The 18124-nt window shown below is 41.2% G+C and overlaps 2 protein-coding genes across 2 annotated transcripts; both read left to right on the forward strand.

Annotated features, from left to right (window-relative positions):
* Positions 1 to 4640: 4640 nt before the first annotated feature.
* Positions 4641 to 5619, forward strand: LOC148049089 (mas-related G protein-coupled receptor member D-like). Its single transcript, XM_087703823.1, has one exon. It carries the CDS (start codon positions 4672 to 4674, stop codon positions 5617 to 5619), a length of 948 nt encoding a protein of 315 aa, XP_087559949.1. The 5' UTR covers positions 4641 to 4671.
* Positions 5620 to 11147: 5528 nt separating this feature from the next.
* On the forward strand, positions 11148 to 17590 carry LOC106556245 (proto-oncogene Mas). The gene is made up of 3 exons (XM_087706656.1): positions 11148 to 11255; positions 12224 to 12266; positions 14890 to 17590. The coding sequence occupies exons 1-3, from the start codon at positions 11228 to 11230 to the stop codon at positions 15893 to 15895; spliced, it is 1077 nt and encodes a 358-aa protein (XP_087562782.1). The 5' UTR covers positions 11148 to 11227; the 3' UTR covers positions 15896 to 17590.
* The last annotated feature ends 534 nt before the right edge of the window (positions 17591 to 18124 follow it).

The following is an 18124-nucleotide window of genomic DNA, read 5'->3' on the forward strand; positions in this document are numbered from 1 at the left end:
ATATTCTAGGTGTGGTCAAATAACTTTTGGGGAAATCAGGCATACCTTCAACCACCATCTAGTGATTGGTCATAAAGGACTACTTGTAGGGAAGACATTGCTAAAACAAATTAGCATGTTTGCTGCCTGATATTATTGACCATAATCACAACTTATTATAATTGCTTCCTTAGCAAATGAATCAACTTTCCAGAGTACAGCTGTCCTAAGCGATGCTTGGAGTAAATTCCTCGAATTGTAAGTATATTATGGTACAAAATATTTTCTTTTCAGGAACGAAGGCAGCCATCCGATTGTTACATAATATTCCAAAAAGAAAATGGCTGCTCTACTCGGTTCCACCACAAAAGTGCGTAGGACAAAATCGCGCTCGACAAAAGCACGCTGTGACGTCATCACAGCGCGACGAAAAAGTTCAAAAAATGTAAAAATAAAGCGAAAACCTTACCCTAAGCCCCCCAAACCTAACCCTAAACCTAACCCTAAACCTAACCCTTACCTTTATGTGAATCGGCTTGCTTTAATTTAATTTTTATTAATTTTTATTTGAATTTTTCGATCTTTTTCGTCGCGCTGTGATGATGTCAAAGGCGCGATTTTGTCGATCGCGCTTTTGCCGTCCGCGCTTTTGACGGGTCACGGCTCTACTCTACCCATCGTGACTGTTGAAACAAGATCCCCTGTGAAGGATGGAAGTTCACCTATTCACCTTGGGATGGATACCCGAACACATCACATTTCCAAGAGAGCAAATGAGGATTTCAAATTCAGTACGGGGGAAAGATAAGGGGCATTACTTTCTGGGGAGTGGATCATCTCCAATAGATAATTATGAGGCTATTGATTAAAATGTGTTAACTTGGTAGTGTCTTCCATGATTCAAAGCTGCTGCTATTTTTGAGGAAAGATGGGATAGAAGTAAAATAAATAAAATATTGTGAGGCATATATTTTTACTACCAGTTCTGTGGGCATAGCTAGGTGGGGGCCCTGTGACTTAGTGGCCATGCCCAACTTGACGTCACTCACGGCCATGCCCATTCAGTCACATGACATCCTCCCACCAAGCCACGCCCCCAGAACCTGATATCTATCTATTTTCTGCCCAGGCCTGGCCTACTCTGTCAAAGGCCTCTTCCTACATGTCACCCCCACCAACCCCCTTTGCCAGTCTGTTTCTGCTCCTTCAGAGGCCCCAGCCTTGCTCCACTTCCTCCCCCATGACTGCCTCTTTCTTCTGGCTGCTTCCCTTCCTCCCGCAACGGCTGGTCCGGACTCCAGAAGGCAAGCTCTCTTTTTTGGTGCAGCTGCAAGAAGCTGCCTCTTTTGACAGCAGCTACCCGGCAATGGCAGCTGGCTGGAGGCTGCTGAAAACTACTAGAAGTTATTCCTCAGTTATTCTTCTTAGGTATAATTCAGTGACGTGCGGTCAGCTTTATGGCTGGTGAGGCACTTTTTAGACTTGTGGACTTCAACTCCCAGAATTCCACAGCCATGCATGCTCAGTTCCGATTTAAAGCGACAGCATTTTTCTCCCTTGCAAAATAAGTTTTCCCATTTTTTTCTTCTCCCTCCCCCCCTTCCTCCCTCTCTCCCTCCCTCCCCCTCTCTCAAACAGACACACGCACACAGAGAAATTGGATCCCTCTCTCACTCACACACTCATTCTCAAACAAACACAAACACAGAAGTTGGATTGGATATATTTTCCAAAGGCTTGAAAGCAGCTCCTCTGCCATACCCCCTCCTTCCCCTGCTGCCTTCCGATCGGAACCTTTGATTGCAGGTGAATCACGTTGTAATCAGTGAAGCTGGACTTATGTACTTTTATCCAGGTGTGTGTGTATGTGTGTGTTTGAAAAGGCAATGTGGTTCTGCCAGAGCTCTGAGTCAGACTGAGCTAGTTGCTCCCAGAGAACTCTAAAAAGCCTCTAAAAATGCCCTCTACAGAAGGCGAGAGAACACATGCCTCCTTTGCATACAAATATTTTTGCTTGTTAACCCTTGCTTAACTCTTAAAAGGCGAAAAATTGCTTATGCACAGGAGGCCCCTATTTCTCTGGCCTCCTCCTATCGTTAACACTAAGCACTGTTCCAAGTCACTGTGAATCTGGTAGCAACTACCTCGGCTTTAATTATTTTTAAAAAATTCTTTAAAATTCTTTCCTTTTCCTCATGACTGGTGAGGCCACGCCTCCCCTGCCTCTAGTGACTGCACGTCCTTGGTATAATTATAGACTGTACAGTTATAGAGACTAATTTGATTCTGAACTTAACAACGGCAGCAAGGCTGTTGGTGGCGCAGTACTGGTAGAAGGAAGATTTGCCTACTATTCAAGAATGGACATTAAAAGTAACAAACTTAGCAGAGATGGCTAAAATATCAGCATACCTCAAGGACCATTCAGATGAGAAATACAAGTTGGAATGGAGAAGATGGACTGATTATATTCAAAATAAATATGGGACTAAGAAATATCAGTTAGCTTATGAATGAATGAACAAGGAATGTTACAACTTATCTAAAGTTAGCTTTACAAAAGGAGAGTTAAAGTAGAAGTAAAGGGATGATCTAAAGTTAGATAGTTTATTTTAGTGTATGTTTGCTAAATGTTTATACCCTGTATTTACTCTGGGAGGTTTGGGGGGGAGGATGGGAGGGGAAAGGTATATAATTGCAAAACTTATTAAAACTTTTAATGAAAAAAAAACTACTGGAGGTCACAGAAAAAGCCTCTGCCGTCATCATCCTGTTCTTCGCACTGGCCACGCATGATGACAAGACCTTCCGACAAGCAAAATCAATGGGAAATCCAGATTCCCTTAACAACCGGGTGACTCATTTAACAGCTGCAGTGGTTCACTTAAAAACGGCAGCAAGGAAAGTTGCAAAATGGGGCAGAACTCCCTTGACAAATGTCTCGCTTCACCACAGAGATTTTGGACTCCACTGTGGTCGTAAGTCGAGGACTACCTTTAATGGGGATTGGTGGGAATTCTCCAGAAAACCATCTCGAGTATTTTAGGCTGAAAAAAAAACCCTTTGGATTTTGCAGGCATCCATTCTGCAACCGTATGAGAAACGTTGATTTTAGGCATGTAGTAAAAATGATGTTCAAAAAGCAGATATATATATGTTGATATGTGTAAGGAAAAGAAACTGTGCTTTTGCTTTTGTGCATACAGTATGAGTGCACATGTGTATGAGTGTGTGTGTGTGTATTTATTTGTGTATATATATCAGTGACGTGCAGTCAGGGGAGGCAGGGGGGCACAGCCTCACCACTGTAAATCATGAAAAGGAAAAAAAATGTAAATCGAAAAGGCGAGTCTTGAGGTTAGGCTAGCTAGTTGCTGCCACACCGTCTGTTTAAAAAAGCCTCTAAAAAGCGCCCTCTACTGTGAGGCAGGAGAACTGCATGCCTCATCTAGTCCGACTTTTTAGGCGCTTGAGCAGAGTTAAGCGAGGCTTAAAAGCCTAAAAAATCCTGAGGTAGTTGAGGCACGCAGTTCTCCTGCCTCATAGTAGAGGGCGCAATTTTGTCATTCTGTTTAAAGCGGCAGCGTCGCGCTCATTCTTCCTCCTCTCTTTCTCCGTTTCTGATGCCCCCCCATCCCACGCTCCCTCTTTTCCTTCAAATTTCCTTTTTTTCTTTTTTTCTTTAAATAAATGCAATGCTCAGGCATTCTCTCCTCTCCCGCGACACCCCACTGACTAAAGCACTTTCTTTCAGCTGCCTGAGCTCATGGCAGCCCGCCTGAGGAGGAGAGAATGCCTGAGCATTGCATTTATTTAAAGAAAAAAGAAAAAAAGGAAATTTGAAGCAAAAGAGGGAGCGTGGGGTGAAGGTGGGGGCATCAGAAGTTTAGTTTAGTTTAGTTTAGTTTATTTGGATTTATAGGCTGCCCTTTTCCCTGAGGGGACTCAGGGCGGCTTACAATCATTAGGGGGGGGGGTGAAATTCAAAACAAACAATATGTGCACAAAATAAATAAAGTAATAAAAACACAACTTGCATTCAACATTCACACTCGGGTGGGGCAAATCGAAGACTTATCCCCAGGCCTGTTGGGATAGCCAGGTCTTAAGGGCTGCGCGGAAGGCCTGGACGGTGGTGAGGGTGCGTATCTCGACGGGGAGATCGTTCCACAGGGACGGAGAAACGGAGAAAGAGAGGAGGAAGAGTGAGCGTGACGCTGCAGCTTTAAACAGAATGACAGAGTTGAAGCCTCTAAAAAATGCGCCCTCTACTATGAGGCAGGAGAACTGCGTGCCTCAACTACCTCAGGATTTTTTAGGCTACCTCAGGATTTTTTAGGCTTTATATATATATTATATTATTTATATTTATATTATTTATATTTATATTATTTATATTTATATTATTTATATTTATATTATTTATATTTATATTATTTATATTTATATTATTTATATTTATATTATTTATATTTATATTATTTATATTTATATTATTTATATTTATATTATTTATATTTATATTATTTATATTTATATTATTTATATTTATATTATTTATATTTATATTATTTATATTTATATTATTTATATTTATATATTTATAATAATGACTGATTCTCTTTCGTGGTTTTTTTTTTTTTTTTTGTTATCAGGACAGAGGTGCTTAATGTTCATTGGACTATTTCTGAAATGGCCAACCTTTCTTCAAATTCTACTGGAATGGTGGAAATTGCTCCAAATAGGTCTGAAATATCTTTTCCTTATGACCAAGGGTTAAACCAACACCTTTTATATGCATTCTTTGCCATGATTTGCCTTTTTGGCCTGGTGGGAAATGGGAGGACAATTCACCTCCTGGCCTTTTCCATTCAGAGGAATCCTTTCACCACGTTCATCCTGAATCTCTCCGTCGCTGATTTTGGAGTCCTCACATCCCTCGTTATGGCAGAAATATTTGTGACAGTGTCAACTCTGGGTAAAATACGTGATATTGGTGACACCTTTTTCTTCTTATTTTTCGAGCTCTTTTTCTTCACCTATTCTGCTAGCCAGTTTCTCCTGACGGCCATCAGCCTGGACAGGTGTGTGGCTGTCCTCTTCCCTCTCTGGCATCGCTGCCATCGTCCTCCATATTTGCCCAGTCTTGTTTGTGGCCTCATCTGGATCCTCTCCTTCCTGCTCTCTGCAGTGCACTTCATTCTGTATTACACCAAGAGTTCTGGAAGTGCACGTTTTCTTTACCAGCTGATTGTGAATGGTTTATTTTGCACGCCTCTCATGGTTGTGTCTACTATAACTCTCTTGGTTTATACGAGGTCTAAAATACAACGCAATCAAAGGAAACTTCTCACCACTATCTTGCTGGCTCTCCTCTTCTTCCTCCTACTTTCTCTCCCAATGAATGTCTTTTATGTCATTGAATATTTTGGTGCCTATAATTCCTCCCTCATGACCGTCGGATTCGGATGTGCTGCTCTCAACAGCAGCATCAACCCTCTTCTTTATTTCTTAGTGGGGAGGAAGAAGAAGGGGAAGGATCAGCCCAGAGCATCCTTCAAGGTGGCTCTGCAAAGAGTTTTCAAGGATGAGCAGGACAGCTCAGAAGATCAGCAATCTACAGAGGAAAGCATATTGTGAAGTGTCACTCATTGAATAATCATTTTAAAATCCATAATAATTTGTGGGTTCAGTAAGAAAATTGTTGTGATTTATTGAACAAGCTGAACATAAAACCATATAAACAGAAAATATTTATCTCTGTATAATTCTAAAAATGAATATGCTTATATAGTAAATGTTTTACTTCTACAATTCCTTTTTTCCTTTCCTGATAAAAACTGTTAGAAATAATTCTTACTGCATGAAATGTTCAACATGTGTAATATTTATTATTTGATGTGTTATTGGTTGCCTATTTTCCAAGGTTTTTTTTCTTAATAAACTTGGCAGAATATAGGCTTCTCTAAAAACAAGTAAGTTATGTGTATATGTATAATGAAAGAAAAGAGAAAGGGGGGAAAAAGTATGTACAGGATACATTTGCAGAAATAAAATGTGGCAATTATGATCCTCACAAATTTCGGACATATTATTTTCTTATTGTTATGGTCTGCCGGCAACCTGTGGAGTTGGCAGCAGAGTCAGACAGTGAGGAGGTTGGGGAGGAACATGGGCAAGTCCTGGAATCTGGGGCAGACTTGGATGAGGGCTCTGTGTCAGAAGCAGAGAGGGGGCCAGAACCCTCTGGGAGTTATTTGCTGCCTCCGGAGCCTCCAGAGTTGGATATCAGCAAGGCAGAGGAACAGGGGGAGCCTGTTCCCAGTGTGTGCATGTGCACAGCTGCCAGAAGGCAAGAACAATTGGGAAAAAAGGCAGGAATAAGGCTTGGAGATGATTGGCCCCTCCCATAAGACATAAAGGAGGAACAAAGGCATGTGAGCCTTTGCAGGAAGCAACTTTGTTCGTTCTGGATGGACTTGTTAGCAATAGCAATAGCAATAGCAGTTAGACTTATATACCGCTTCATAGGGCTTTCAGCCCTCTCTAAGCAGTTTACAGAGTCAGCATATCGCCCCCAACAATCTGGGTCCTCATTTCACCCACCTCAGAAGGATGGAAGGCTGAGTCAACCCTGAGCCGGTGAGATTAGAACCGCTGAACTGCAGATAACAGTCAGCTGAAGTGGCCTGCAGTACTGCACCCTAATCACTGCGCACCTCGGCTCATCAGTTAGCCTGATGAATAATTGTCTGCCATATCTATTCATCTCCGACTCCTGCCTTTTATCCCCAGAGCTAAGGTGGGGCTTCACTAGTAGCAGTGGCTCTTATTTTGTTCTATAGTTTATCTTAGTGTAGTAGAAAGAGATGTCATTGAGAGAGCGATTCAGAATTGAAAAACTTTCTGGCTGTGACCACCCTGAATCACTGAGAGACGAGATGTGGAGATGAAAAAGAATACTAGAAATGGAGATACGCAATAAGACAAGAATCTTGCAGGTCTGTTTCCTGGTCTGGAGAGCCTTCAAGGGCTAACAATGGCAGCCCCCTCAATACCTCCTAATATTGGGTCATCCGAATTGAGTATTTTGAGTTTTTTCATTGCTTGAACTGTATAGAAAACTATTTTTCTTCGGGTGGGGGGTTATTGGTGCTCTCTGAGCTTGATGGTTTGCTAGCAGATGTTTCATTACCCAAACTAGGTAACATCATCAGTGCTACTAACTAGATGTTACCTCATTTTGGTAATGAAACATCTGCCAGCTCAGAGAGAACCACGGACTCCTTATTTCAACCCTGCAAATATTCTCCTTTATTGATATTATAGTTTCTTTCGTGTCCTTGATGCTCTGTAGTGTTTGACATCCCTGGGGAAGAAATGAAAAACCGAGATCCAATTTTCCCCTTTCTTGCTTCTTTTCCTTCTGTGAATGTACCCATTAAAAGTAATGTAAACAGGAAATTTAATTTTCTATTGTGTAATTTAAACAGGAAAGCAACCTGACTTTTGAATGCGAAGAATGATTGCGAAGTTCCGCCGAACACTATTGGTCCAGAATTTAATGGCTTTATAAGGACTGTCTTGAAGAATCGAAGTCTCACTCTTCTGGAGCCAAGACCATCTCTGTTTTTACACTTTGCTGGAAACCTGGGCGAAGAGAGAACTTCTTTTGCTGCCAGATCAGTGATTAGAATGAAGACACCCTGAAATAGGACAACTCAGTAGAATTTGGATATCAAAAGGTAGGCACTCTATGTACAAATCCTATACCTGGAATTTATCTCTGTGATTGATTGATAATGTGCCATAAAATCATTGTCCGTTTTTAGCGAGCACATACTGTAGATGTTCATTCAATCAACTAGAATAAATCTGGAAGGGACCTTGGGGGTTTTCTCTGCTCAACCCCCTGTTCAAACAGGAGACCCGATACAATTTGAGACAAGTCTCTGACCTTCTTTAAAAAAAAAACCTCCAGTGATGAAGCGCCCATTATTTCTGTAGGCAAGCTGTTCCACTGATTAATTGTCTTCACTGTTAGGAAGTTTCTCCTTAATTCTTTGTTGCTTCTCTCCTTAATTAGTTTCCATGCATTGTTTGTCTTGCCTTCTGGTGCTTTGGAAAATAAATTGACCCCCTCTTCTTTGCGGCAACCTCTCAAAAACTGGAATACTGTTATCATGTCACCCCAGTCCTTCTTTTCTCTAGACTAGCTATATCCAGATCCTGCAACCGTTCTTCATATGTTTTATTCTCCAGGTCTTTAATCATCTTAGTTGCTCTTCTCCAAGCTTTTTCCAAAGTCTTTTTGTAATGTGGTGACCAAAACTGGATACAGTATTCCAGATGTGATCTTACTAAAGTTTTATAAAGTGGTACTAATACTTTTCATGATTGTGATTCTATGCCTCTGTTTATACAACCAAGGATTGTCTTAGCTTTTTTGGCGGTGGCCGCCCATTGCTGACTCATATTGAAGTGATCATCCATTAGCACTCCAAGGTCCCTCTCACAGTTACTGTTTTGCAGCCAGGTCTCACCTAATCTGTAGTTGTACCTTTTGTTTTTAACGCCTAAGTGTAAAACATTGCTTTTCTCCACATTCAATTTCATTTTGTTCAATAGGATCCATTCTTCAAGTCTGTCAAGATCCTTCTCGATCCTGAACTTCCCCTCTGGGGTGTTGGCTATTCCTGCCAGCTTAATGTCATCTGAAATTTTGATGAGTTCCCCTTCTATTCCCTCATCTAACTCATTTACGAAGATGTTGAAGAGTACTGTGCCTAAGACAGAACCTTGTGGTACGCCACTGCTTATTTCCCTCCATGTAGATATAGTAACCTTGTGGTACGCCACTGCTTATTTCCCTCCATGTAGATATCATTGAGTATGAGTCAGCCAGTTATAAAACCATCTGGTGGTGATGCTGTCTGTCCCACATTTTGCTAGCTTACCGAGAAGTAGGTTGTGGTCTACTTTGTCAAATGCCTTACTGAAATCTAGGTATACTATGTCCTCCACAGCATTTTGCTGGTTTATTAATATAGCCACTTTGTCAAGGAATGAAATAAGATTGGTATGGTATAATTTGTTTTTAACAGACCCATGCTGGCTTTTAGTTATAAGTTTCTTTCTTTCTAGAGATTTGTAGATCTTCTACAGAGATCATTTTACGGTTGGTGTTATATATGTTTCATTCTATGCTTCATTTTATTTTATTATTTTGTTGTATAGTTTACTTTAGTGCAGTGTAGAATAATCTAATGTAGTTTAATGAAATTTCGGCTCCCTAGAAACTTGGGAGGACAGAATATTTTGTACAGGGAGGAGGCACCGATGATACGAACGGGCAGTCTCGATGCTCCGTGACCGCAGCCAATACTTTTGCCTCTGGGTGGTCCAATCGGACCTAAACCATTCCGAAGAGACGGTGAACAGGAAGAATCCGTCTTGCTGATCTCATGGACATCGCAAAGTCCCTGATTGATGCAAGAGAAGTTCTCCAAGCTGGCGACAAAAAATCCAGCCAAGGGTGACGAAGTTGGGGTGGCTGAAAAATGGAAGGATATGGAAAGAGAAAGTGTTTGGTGAGGAACTTTTACTGTTTTAAAAAGAGACTGTCTATAAAAAAACTTAAAATCAATTTAAATTGGAGAACAGAAGAATCAAGCGGCGGAATTAAATTTGGAATGGTTTTGTACAGTGGTTATCTTACTTTTTAAATGCTATCTTCATGGATGGAATATATGCAAACCTTTAAAAACGAATGGATTAAGTTTTCTTCTATTTTTTCTTTTATTATTCTCTGTAACCTATGGTCTAAAATTTTCCTCTTTCATTACTGTGGGTGTTCTCCCAACCCATTGAAAAACTGGAGGTTTTTTTTCTAACTTGAAATACAAAAAAGATACAAAAAGAAATAAGGAAATTTGCAACAATAACACTGCTACTCAGAGGCTGGAGGGTTTGTGTATTGGAAATGGAAAACTTTACCCAGTGTTAATCCAGTGATCTATTATCTGATTGAGAGAAAGAAATGAGCTCAGACCAGGGAGAGCTTCAAGGTCGTTTTTCAAAGAGTCTTCAAGGAAGATGAAGCTCCTGAAACTACGGAGAAATCTACAAACAGAGTTTCACCCCTCTGTAAAAATGTAGTTCTAACTTGTCTCTAATCTTGGCTACCGCTCGACTAAAACAATTGCTTCTTGCTACAAAAATAAAATGTGAACTTAGTTTGTTTCCCTCGAAAAAGTATGTTGTCAGAGTTCATCTTGAAGACTGGAGAAAGATGGAGAAAGCAAGAAGGTTCTCTCCACTGCTATAAACTACAGTAATTATCCAGAACCATGTCAAAAATTATGAAAATGATGGTACCATACCTAAAACTGTTTATTTGCTTTATTTGCAAGGGGGACAATCTGGGGCATGAGAGATTTACTGGAGGCCACGGCCTGAGCAAATCTGCAGTTTTTTTAATGGCAGCCGGATCGGCTCAATTGATCTGATTAAGGAGCCGAGAATCGCTGTGGTGACCGGGAAAGGAAAGGGCTTCCTCCTGCACTGGTCACGGCACCGTTTCACTAGGGCTTATTTTGGAGGGAGGGTGTATATTTACACCCACCTCAAAAACCAGGCCTGGGCTTATTAGCAGGACATGTTGTATTTTCGGGGAAACACGGTAGCCTTGTGAACAATCTTGAACTAAATAGACTCAAAATGGTAAAAATTGTGTTAGATTTTGGCAGAAACCCTCCTATCCTATCACCTGTTATAATACTAGACAATAAAGTGTCAACAGTAAACAATAAAGTGTTTCTACGTTCTATCATATCTCAAGACTGAAAATGGTCACCTAACATCACAAAAGTCATCAAAAAAGCTCAACAAAGAATGTTCTTTCTGTGCCAACTCAGAAAGTTCAAACTGCCCAAAGAGCTCCTGATTCTCTTCTACACAGGAATCATTGAGTCTGTGATCTGCACCTCTATAACTGTCTGGTTTGGCTCTGAAACCCAGACAGAGACAGACTTCAGTGGATAATTAGAACTGCAGAAAAAACAATGGCTAACAACCTGCCTTCCATTGAATTGAATTTCCCAAGAACACACGATTTTGACAATCAGAAGTACGCACAAGTTTACTTTCTTTTATTAAATATATTTCCATTTAAATTGCAGTGTCCTGGGTTGTCCAACTGACCAATGAATTGAACCTTTCTTAGCAAACAATCAACACATTTTGCACAATGAAGCAAGAATTTAATAACTCAAAAGGTATGAAAAGCATGAAAACTATATTACATACAATGTCTTTGCCTTTGTGAATACAACTGATAATGAAAACCTCAAGGGATTAATAGTGCTTTGTGAGTTTATTCCAAAAGTATAACCCTGTTACCAAATCATAAGATCCATCAACCCCTGAGGCTAGGAGTTGTGTTGGCATATTGAAGACATTCACAAAGGGTGCATTCCAGTGGTGGGATTCTGGTTCTGTGGCCATGGCTTTGTGGGCATGACAGGGGAAGGATACTGCAAAATCCCCATTCCCTCCGCACCCCACTAACCTGCTTTCCAGCTCTATTCTCCTGTTCAGGGCAACAAAAGAAGATCAGCTGGGAGGCAGCAGGGGCATGGCCAGCCTATTTGCCGGTTCTATGAACTACTCAAAATTTCTACTACCGGTTCTCCAGAACCTGACAGAACAGGCTGAATACCACCTCTGGTGCACTCACAAAGTGTTTCCCGGGGGAATTTTTTCATAACATAGCTTTCATGGGTAATGTAAGAATGTGAACACACTGATACCTGCCATTTCCTCTAGGATCATCCAGAATTGTCCTTCGGAGGACATGAGAGATGAAGTCAATCTCCATGTACTTTAAGAGAACTTTAAGGAAAAAAATGTGATTGGAGGCCCATATGCATTTCTGAAAATGAAGGAAAAACGAGACTGGGGGAAATGGTTTCTTCTTCAAAATGAGCATCTTTGAGTTGATTAGCAGGTTAAATATTCTGGGGAAGCTTAGACAGAGCCACAGGGACTGATTATTGGCTAATGACTATCTTAGCAACCACCGGGGGGAGGGGGGGCGGAATCCATTGGCAATTATTTGATTTATGCATACAGAGATTCCCATTCAGAAAGACACAAATCTGTGTGGAGGAACTTTCTAAAACAAATTAGCATTTTTTCTCTCTTGCGGAATCATAATCTTTATTTACTTTAATTTCTTCCTTAGATGGTGGTAGTGGAATATTAATGTGGCCTGAATACTCTGCTGGGTAAGAATATTACAATACAAAATATTTTCTTTGCAGGAATGGAGGTAATTTTCCAATTGTTTCATAACACTTTAAAAGGGAAATTGCTTCTGTGCCCATTGCAGCTGTTGGTAAGGAAATATCTTGTGGATGAAGGAAGCTACCCAACTCAGCTAGCTCTTAATCCACATTTGGGGGCGGGGGATGTCTAGATACTTCAGAGTCCCAAGAAAGCCAATCGTGATTTTTGGGTTCAGTGCAGGGCAGTGGTGAAATTCAACTTTTTTACTACTGGTTCTGTGGGCATGACTTGGTGGGTGTGGCTTGGCTTGGTGGGCATAGCAGGTGAAGGATACTGCAAAATCTCCATTTCTCCCCACTCCTGGGGATAGGATATTGCAAAACCTCCATTCCCACCCCACTCTGGGGTCAGCCAGAGGTGGCATTTGCTGGTTCTTCGAGCTACTCAAAATTTCCACTACCAGTTCTCCAGAACCTTTCAGAACCTGCTGGATTTCACACCTGGTGCAAGGGGTAGACAAGGAACAGGTTTTCTTAGAGAGTGGGTTTGTCTAGTGGTGAAATTTATTTATTTTTTACTACCGGATTGATGGGCATGTGAAGGGAACGATATTGCAAAATCTCCATTCTCACCCCACTCTGGGGCCAGCCAGAGGTGGTATTTGTTGCGTGACCCGTCAAAACCGCATTCCACAAAAGCGCAGTCGACGAAATCGCGTATGTGACATCATCACAACGCGACGAAAAAGATCGAAAAATTGAAATAAAAATTAAATTACAGCAAGCCGATTCACATAAAGGTAAGGGTTAGGTTAAGGGTTAGGGTTAGGTTAGGTTAAGGGTTAGGTTTAGGTTTAGGGCGTTAGCGTTACGTTTAGCGTTAGGTTAAGGGTTAGCGTTAGGTTTTTCGTTAGGTTAAGGGTTAGGTTTAGGTTTAGGGTTAGGCTTAGGGTTAGGGTTAGGTTTGGGGGGGTTAGGGTAAGGTTTTCGCTTTATTTTTACATTTTTTGATCTTTTTTGTCGCGCTGTGATGACGTCACATACGCGCTTTCGTCGACCGTGATTTTGTCATCCGCGGTTTTGTGGTGGAACCATTTGTTGGTTCTCCAAACTACTCAAAATTTCCACTAACGGTTCTCCAGAACCTGTCAGAATCTGCTGAATTTCACCACTCTTTTGTCTCCAAGTTAATGTCTAGGTAATTAGATTTAGGTTTATTAGATTTATATGCCACCCTTCTCCCAAGGATTAAAATTCACCACTACTCCTGTGGTATGTTCTTTACACATAGTTGTTTACTTTCGGCAAAACTTTTGGCAAAAAGTTCATCTATTTCTTCTGCTTGGTTAGATGGCCTATAGCAGTGATGGCAAACCTTTTGAGCACCGAGTGCCAGAAAGGAAGCATGTGCACTCATCCTGGCCACAATCTGGAATAGGAGCTGCTGAAGGCGCATGCACATGCCCCAAAATGAACTTTCTGGCGCATGCGTGCATGCCGGCCGTCTAGTGTTTCCGTTTCTGGAGTGTATGCGCACGTGACGATCAGCTGTCCAGCATGAATCCTCCTGCAGGAAAATGGAAGTCAATAGCAATAGCAATAGCAATAGCAGTAGACTTATATACCGCTTCATAGGCCTTTCAGGCCTCTCTAAGCGGTTTACAGAGAGTCAGCATATTGCCCCCAACAATCTGGGTCCTCATTTTACCCACCTCGGAAGGATGGAAGGCTGAGTCAACCCTGAGCCGGTGAGATTTGAACCGCTGACCTGCTGATCTAGCAGTAGCCTGCAGTGCTGCATTTAACCACTGCGCCACCTTGGCTCTTTCAGTTTCCGGCACTGCCATACACACAAAGGTCAGCTGATCATTGTGCATGCACGCACCCCAGAAACCCAGAAGAGGAACAGGGAACATGTGCCAGGTGACATGGCTCCATGTGCAACTTTGGGCATGCATACCATAGGTTCGCCATCATGGGCCTATAGTATACAACTATAGGATGTTATTCTTTTTTCCTTTTATATTGATCTATATGGATACTCCCAAGACTGAAAAAAACATTGATGTAACTTAAAAAAAACCTGTGTGTATATCCGTGCATGCATGTATATCAGTGACGTGCAGTGAGGTTTATGCCTGGTGAGGCTCAGCTGGGCATCCTTTTGCGAAGCAGGGCAGCGTTCGGCCTCGGTGGTGGTGGTGGGAATTTGCATCGCGGGAGCCACCAAGCGCCCGGGTCTGCAGCAAAGACGCTTGGCGGCTCCCACGATACAAAGTGCCCCGCCGGCCACCAGTTGATCTGGCCTGTGGCCGCTGCTTCTCCAAGCTCCGCCACTGGAAGTCTCAGATCGCCTCTGGGGGAAAGCTGAGTGAGAAGCGGAGCGGAGCTTCTCCGTGGCCTCCCGGCGTTGCAGCTAAGCAGACACCAAGCCACTGTGACCTGGAATCTGGTAGCAACTATCTTGGCTTTAATTATTTAAAAAAAATATTTAAATTTCTTTTCTTTTCCTGAGGAGAGTGGTGAGGCTCCGCCTCCCTTGCCTCTAGTGACTGCACGTCCCTGATGTATATACATTTCTGTTAGAAGGGCTGATTCTCTTTTGGTATCTTTTCATTATCAGGATAGATGAGCCAGATGAAATGAGTTGGAATATTCCTAAACCTGATGTTCCTTTCAATACAACAGAAATTGTGGAAACTGCTTCGAATATTGCCAGAATAACAGAAATTTATCCTTACCCATATGAGCAACAGCCCAACAACTTAACACGAAACCTTTCTAATGGTGTCATTGTCATTATCTGCATATTAGGCCTGGTGGGAAATGGAAGAACAATTTACCTCCTAGCCCATCGCATTAAGAGGAATCCTTTCACCACTTTCATCCTGAATCTCTCCATTGCTGATTTTGGGGTCCTTGTATCCCTCATTATTTCAGCAATCTTTGTGGCAGTGTTAACTCTGGTTCAACGAACTTACACTGTCAAAACCCTTTTCTTCTTATTTTTTGAGTTCTTTTTCTTCACCTATTCTGCCAGCCAGTTTTTGCTGACGGCCATCAGCCTGGACAGGTGTGTGGCTGTCCTTTTCCCTCTCTGGCATCGCTGCCATCGTCCACCACATCTGTCTCCCCTTGTTTGTGGCCTCATCTGGATCCTCTCCTTCCTGCTCTCTGCAGTGCACTTAATTCTGTATCTGACCAACAGTTTTGGAAGGTCACGTTTTCTTTACCAGATGATTGTGAATGGTTTACTTTGTACACCTCTCATGGTTGTATCTACTGTGACCCTCTCGATTCATGTGAGGTCTAAATCGCAACGCAATCAAAGGAAACTTCTCACTACCATCCTGCTGGCTCTCCTTTTCTTCCTCCTACTTTCTCTACCAATGAATGTCTTTTATGTCATTGAATATTTTAGTTCCTATAATCCCATCCTCATGACTGTTGGGATAGGTTGTACGGCTCTCAGCAGCAGTATCAACCCACTCCTTTATTTCTTAATGGGAAGCAGTAAGATGGGAAAGGATAAGCCCAGAGCATCATTGAAGGTGGCTCTGCAAAGAGTCTTCAAGGAAGAGCAGGACAGCTCAGAAGACTCAAACACTATGGAGGAATACGAGTTTTGAATACTCACTATCACAGTTTATTCATTTTCTAAACCTTAAATAATATCTGGATCCAGGGAGAACAAACAAAATAGATGGAATCTGCAAAACAAATAGCTAATAAAAAACCATCGCAAACAGAAAAATACTGCTGTATATATAGTTTTGAGAGTGGAATATGAAAAATAAAATAATAATGATATGCCTATACCTACATATAATATATGGCACAGAGGAACAACAGAGTCCAGTTCGGATGTGTACATATACATGACAAAAAAAAATCCTGTAAATTTACAAATGGATGCTATAAGGAACAAAGCTGTTACAGAATCTACCACAGTAGTTCTGCTATAAGTATTTTGAAAGCTCCCCTCCCCCATAGAGGAGCAACAGAAACAGACCGTAAAGTGATTGTCGGGGGTCTCTCACAATGTTTCGAGCTCTAAGCACAGAGTGCTCATATGCAGTATCCTGAATAACATGAAGTGAGCTTCCTATAATCTTCTTTGATCTCCTCCCCACTCTTAGTTGATGTCTGGGCTCCAACACTGATCAAAGTGTACTCCGTGGAGGTTCTACCTAGACCCGTTATGAAGATCATCTCCCTGTTTCTCTTGAGATATAGCTAGATAATTTATTAATGGACACCAAATAAACAAAAAATAAAAATAGTAGAAGCCAGAATGGAACAAACGGGTAAAAGATTAGATAAAATAGAAAACAGAATGATGGCAGTAAATAAAGAACTGGAAAACGCCATAATAAATTTAGAGATGGAGAAATCAACATTTTATCTTCAATTCCAAAATATAGTTGAAAGTAAGGAGGAAGAACTTCCAAAATTAATGGCAGAACTCTTGGCTGAACCCCTGGAAAAAAACAAGCAAGAAGTGGAAAATGAATTAGACAAAGTGTATAGGATTCAGACGAATTATGCATGCAGAAAAAACTCCTGATGGAAAGCTGCAGGAGTGTAACTGTGATTTTAAGGTTGGAAAAATGTTGAATAAAAGTTTATTTTAAAAAATTATTAATGGATTGCTCCTATGACCAAATTAAAAGTTTCCATTAGGAGTTCCCAGTGGCTGCATTGTGACACAAAGTCACTCTTTTTAAATGTAGCATCTTTGTCAGTGTGCATATTTAGTAATGTATAAACCACTTTCATTTGAAAGGAGTTTGTAATTCAGTTATTGTTTATTAGGCCATGGGGTGCTTAGATCTGGCCCATGGAGCCACCTTGGAAACAGTGAAGAGATCAAAATATAGAAGTGGACAAAGAGAAAGAGCTCCAAGAAGTGATGTAAGTGTCATTGATGGATGTGCTGGAGATTCAACAGTGAGAGGTAGATGTAGAGGCAGATGAAATATTGAGATTAAATATGAGTGATGTAAGGGGAAACAAGATCACAAAGGAGGGGCATGGGAGATTTCTCAAATAGTCAATAAGAGCTGAAATGCTAAAAATGGCAAGAGATGATGGATAGATTCGGAATACTTCTTAATATAGGATTTGCTTTACTAAGAGTTAGAAAATAGAGGTAGAAATTAGAAGGGGGGGGAAATATGACTATATATACTGCTATATAATATATTACAATTGCTATTTAGATGTGTAATGTTAGAAGTTGAAAGAGCATTACCATGTATACCTGAATAGAATTACTGTTGTTATTAGTATTGTGTAAAAAATAAATTGACCCAGACAACACACTGTTCACTTAAGCACTTATGTATGTCAAAGAAAAAACTATAAATAAACTTATATTTAAAAAGAATACACAGATGTCCACAAATTTCTCCAAAACTGGGGTGGCAAACACAAGGGCCATAGGCCACATACAGGCTATAGGGTGCTTAGATCTGGCCCACAGGACTATCTTGGAAACATCAAAGACCCAGCCCGCAGTGCCTCTGCTATTGAAAATGGAGCTCGGGAGGAACACATCTGCTGCCTTTTCGTCATCCCCTTGTTCCCTCCTCCTGATCTCTCCTGGTAGTCTCCCATCCTATCACTGAAGATGCTTTGGTTACAAAGCCAGGTCTCCTTGTGTTGGGAGAGAATGGGCCTCCCTCTGACCTACATACTTTGCCCTCCTGCTGTTCTGACCTAGGATTCCTTAAAAAGCATGAAGCAAAGTCTTGGTCCTGGCAAAACCTCTTTTATTTACATGACTGTGAATTCCTTTCTTTCACAGTCAGCAAGATTTGGCAGATAGTCTTTCAGGGGGAATATTTATCAACACG

Source organism: Thamnophis sirtalis, unplaced genomic scaffold (genome assembly GCF_051295495.1).
Source record: "Thamnophis sirtalis isolate CommonGarterSnake01/CBP01778 unplaced genomic scaffold, rThaSir2_p1.2 scaffold_2, whole genome shotgun sequence".
NCBI classification, from domain to species: Eukaryota; Metazoa; Chordata; class Lepidosauria; order Squamata; family Natricidae; genus Thamnophis; species Thamnophis sirtalis.

Bases quoted from the DNA above. Each gene is read 5' to 3' on its own strand.
- LOC148049089 (XM_087703823.1), top strand. From the start codon at position 4,672: ATGGCCAACCTTTCTTCAAATTCTACTGGAATGGTGGAAATTGCTCCA.
- LOC106556245 (XM_087706656.1), top strand. From the start codon at position 11,228: ATGAAGCAAGAATTTAATAACTCAAAAG. The intron at 11,256-12,223 runs GTATGAAAAGCA...TTTCTTCCTTAG, and splicing joins AGAATTTAATAACTCAAAAG to ATGGTGGTAGTGGAATATTA. The intron at 12,267-14,889 runs GTAAGAATATTA...TTTCATTATCAG, and splicing joins TGGCCTGAATACTCTGCTGG to GATAGATGAGCCAGATGAAA.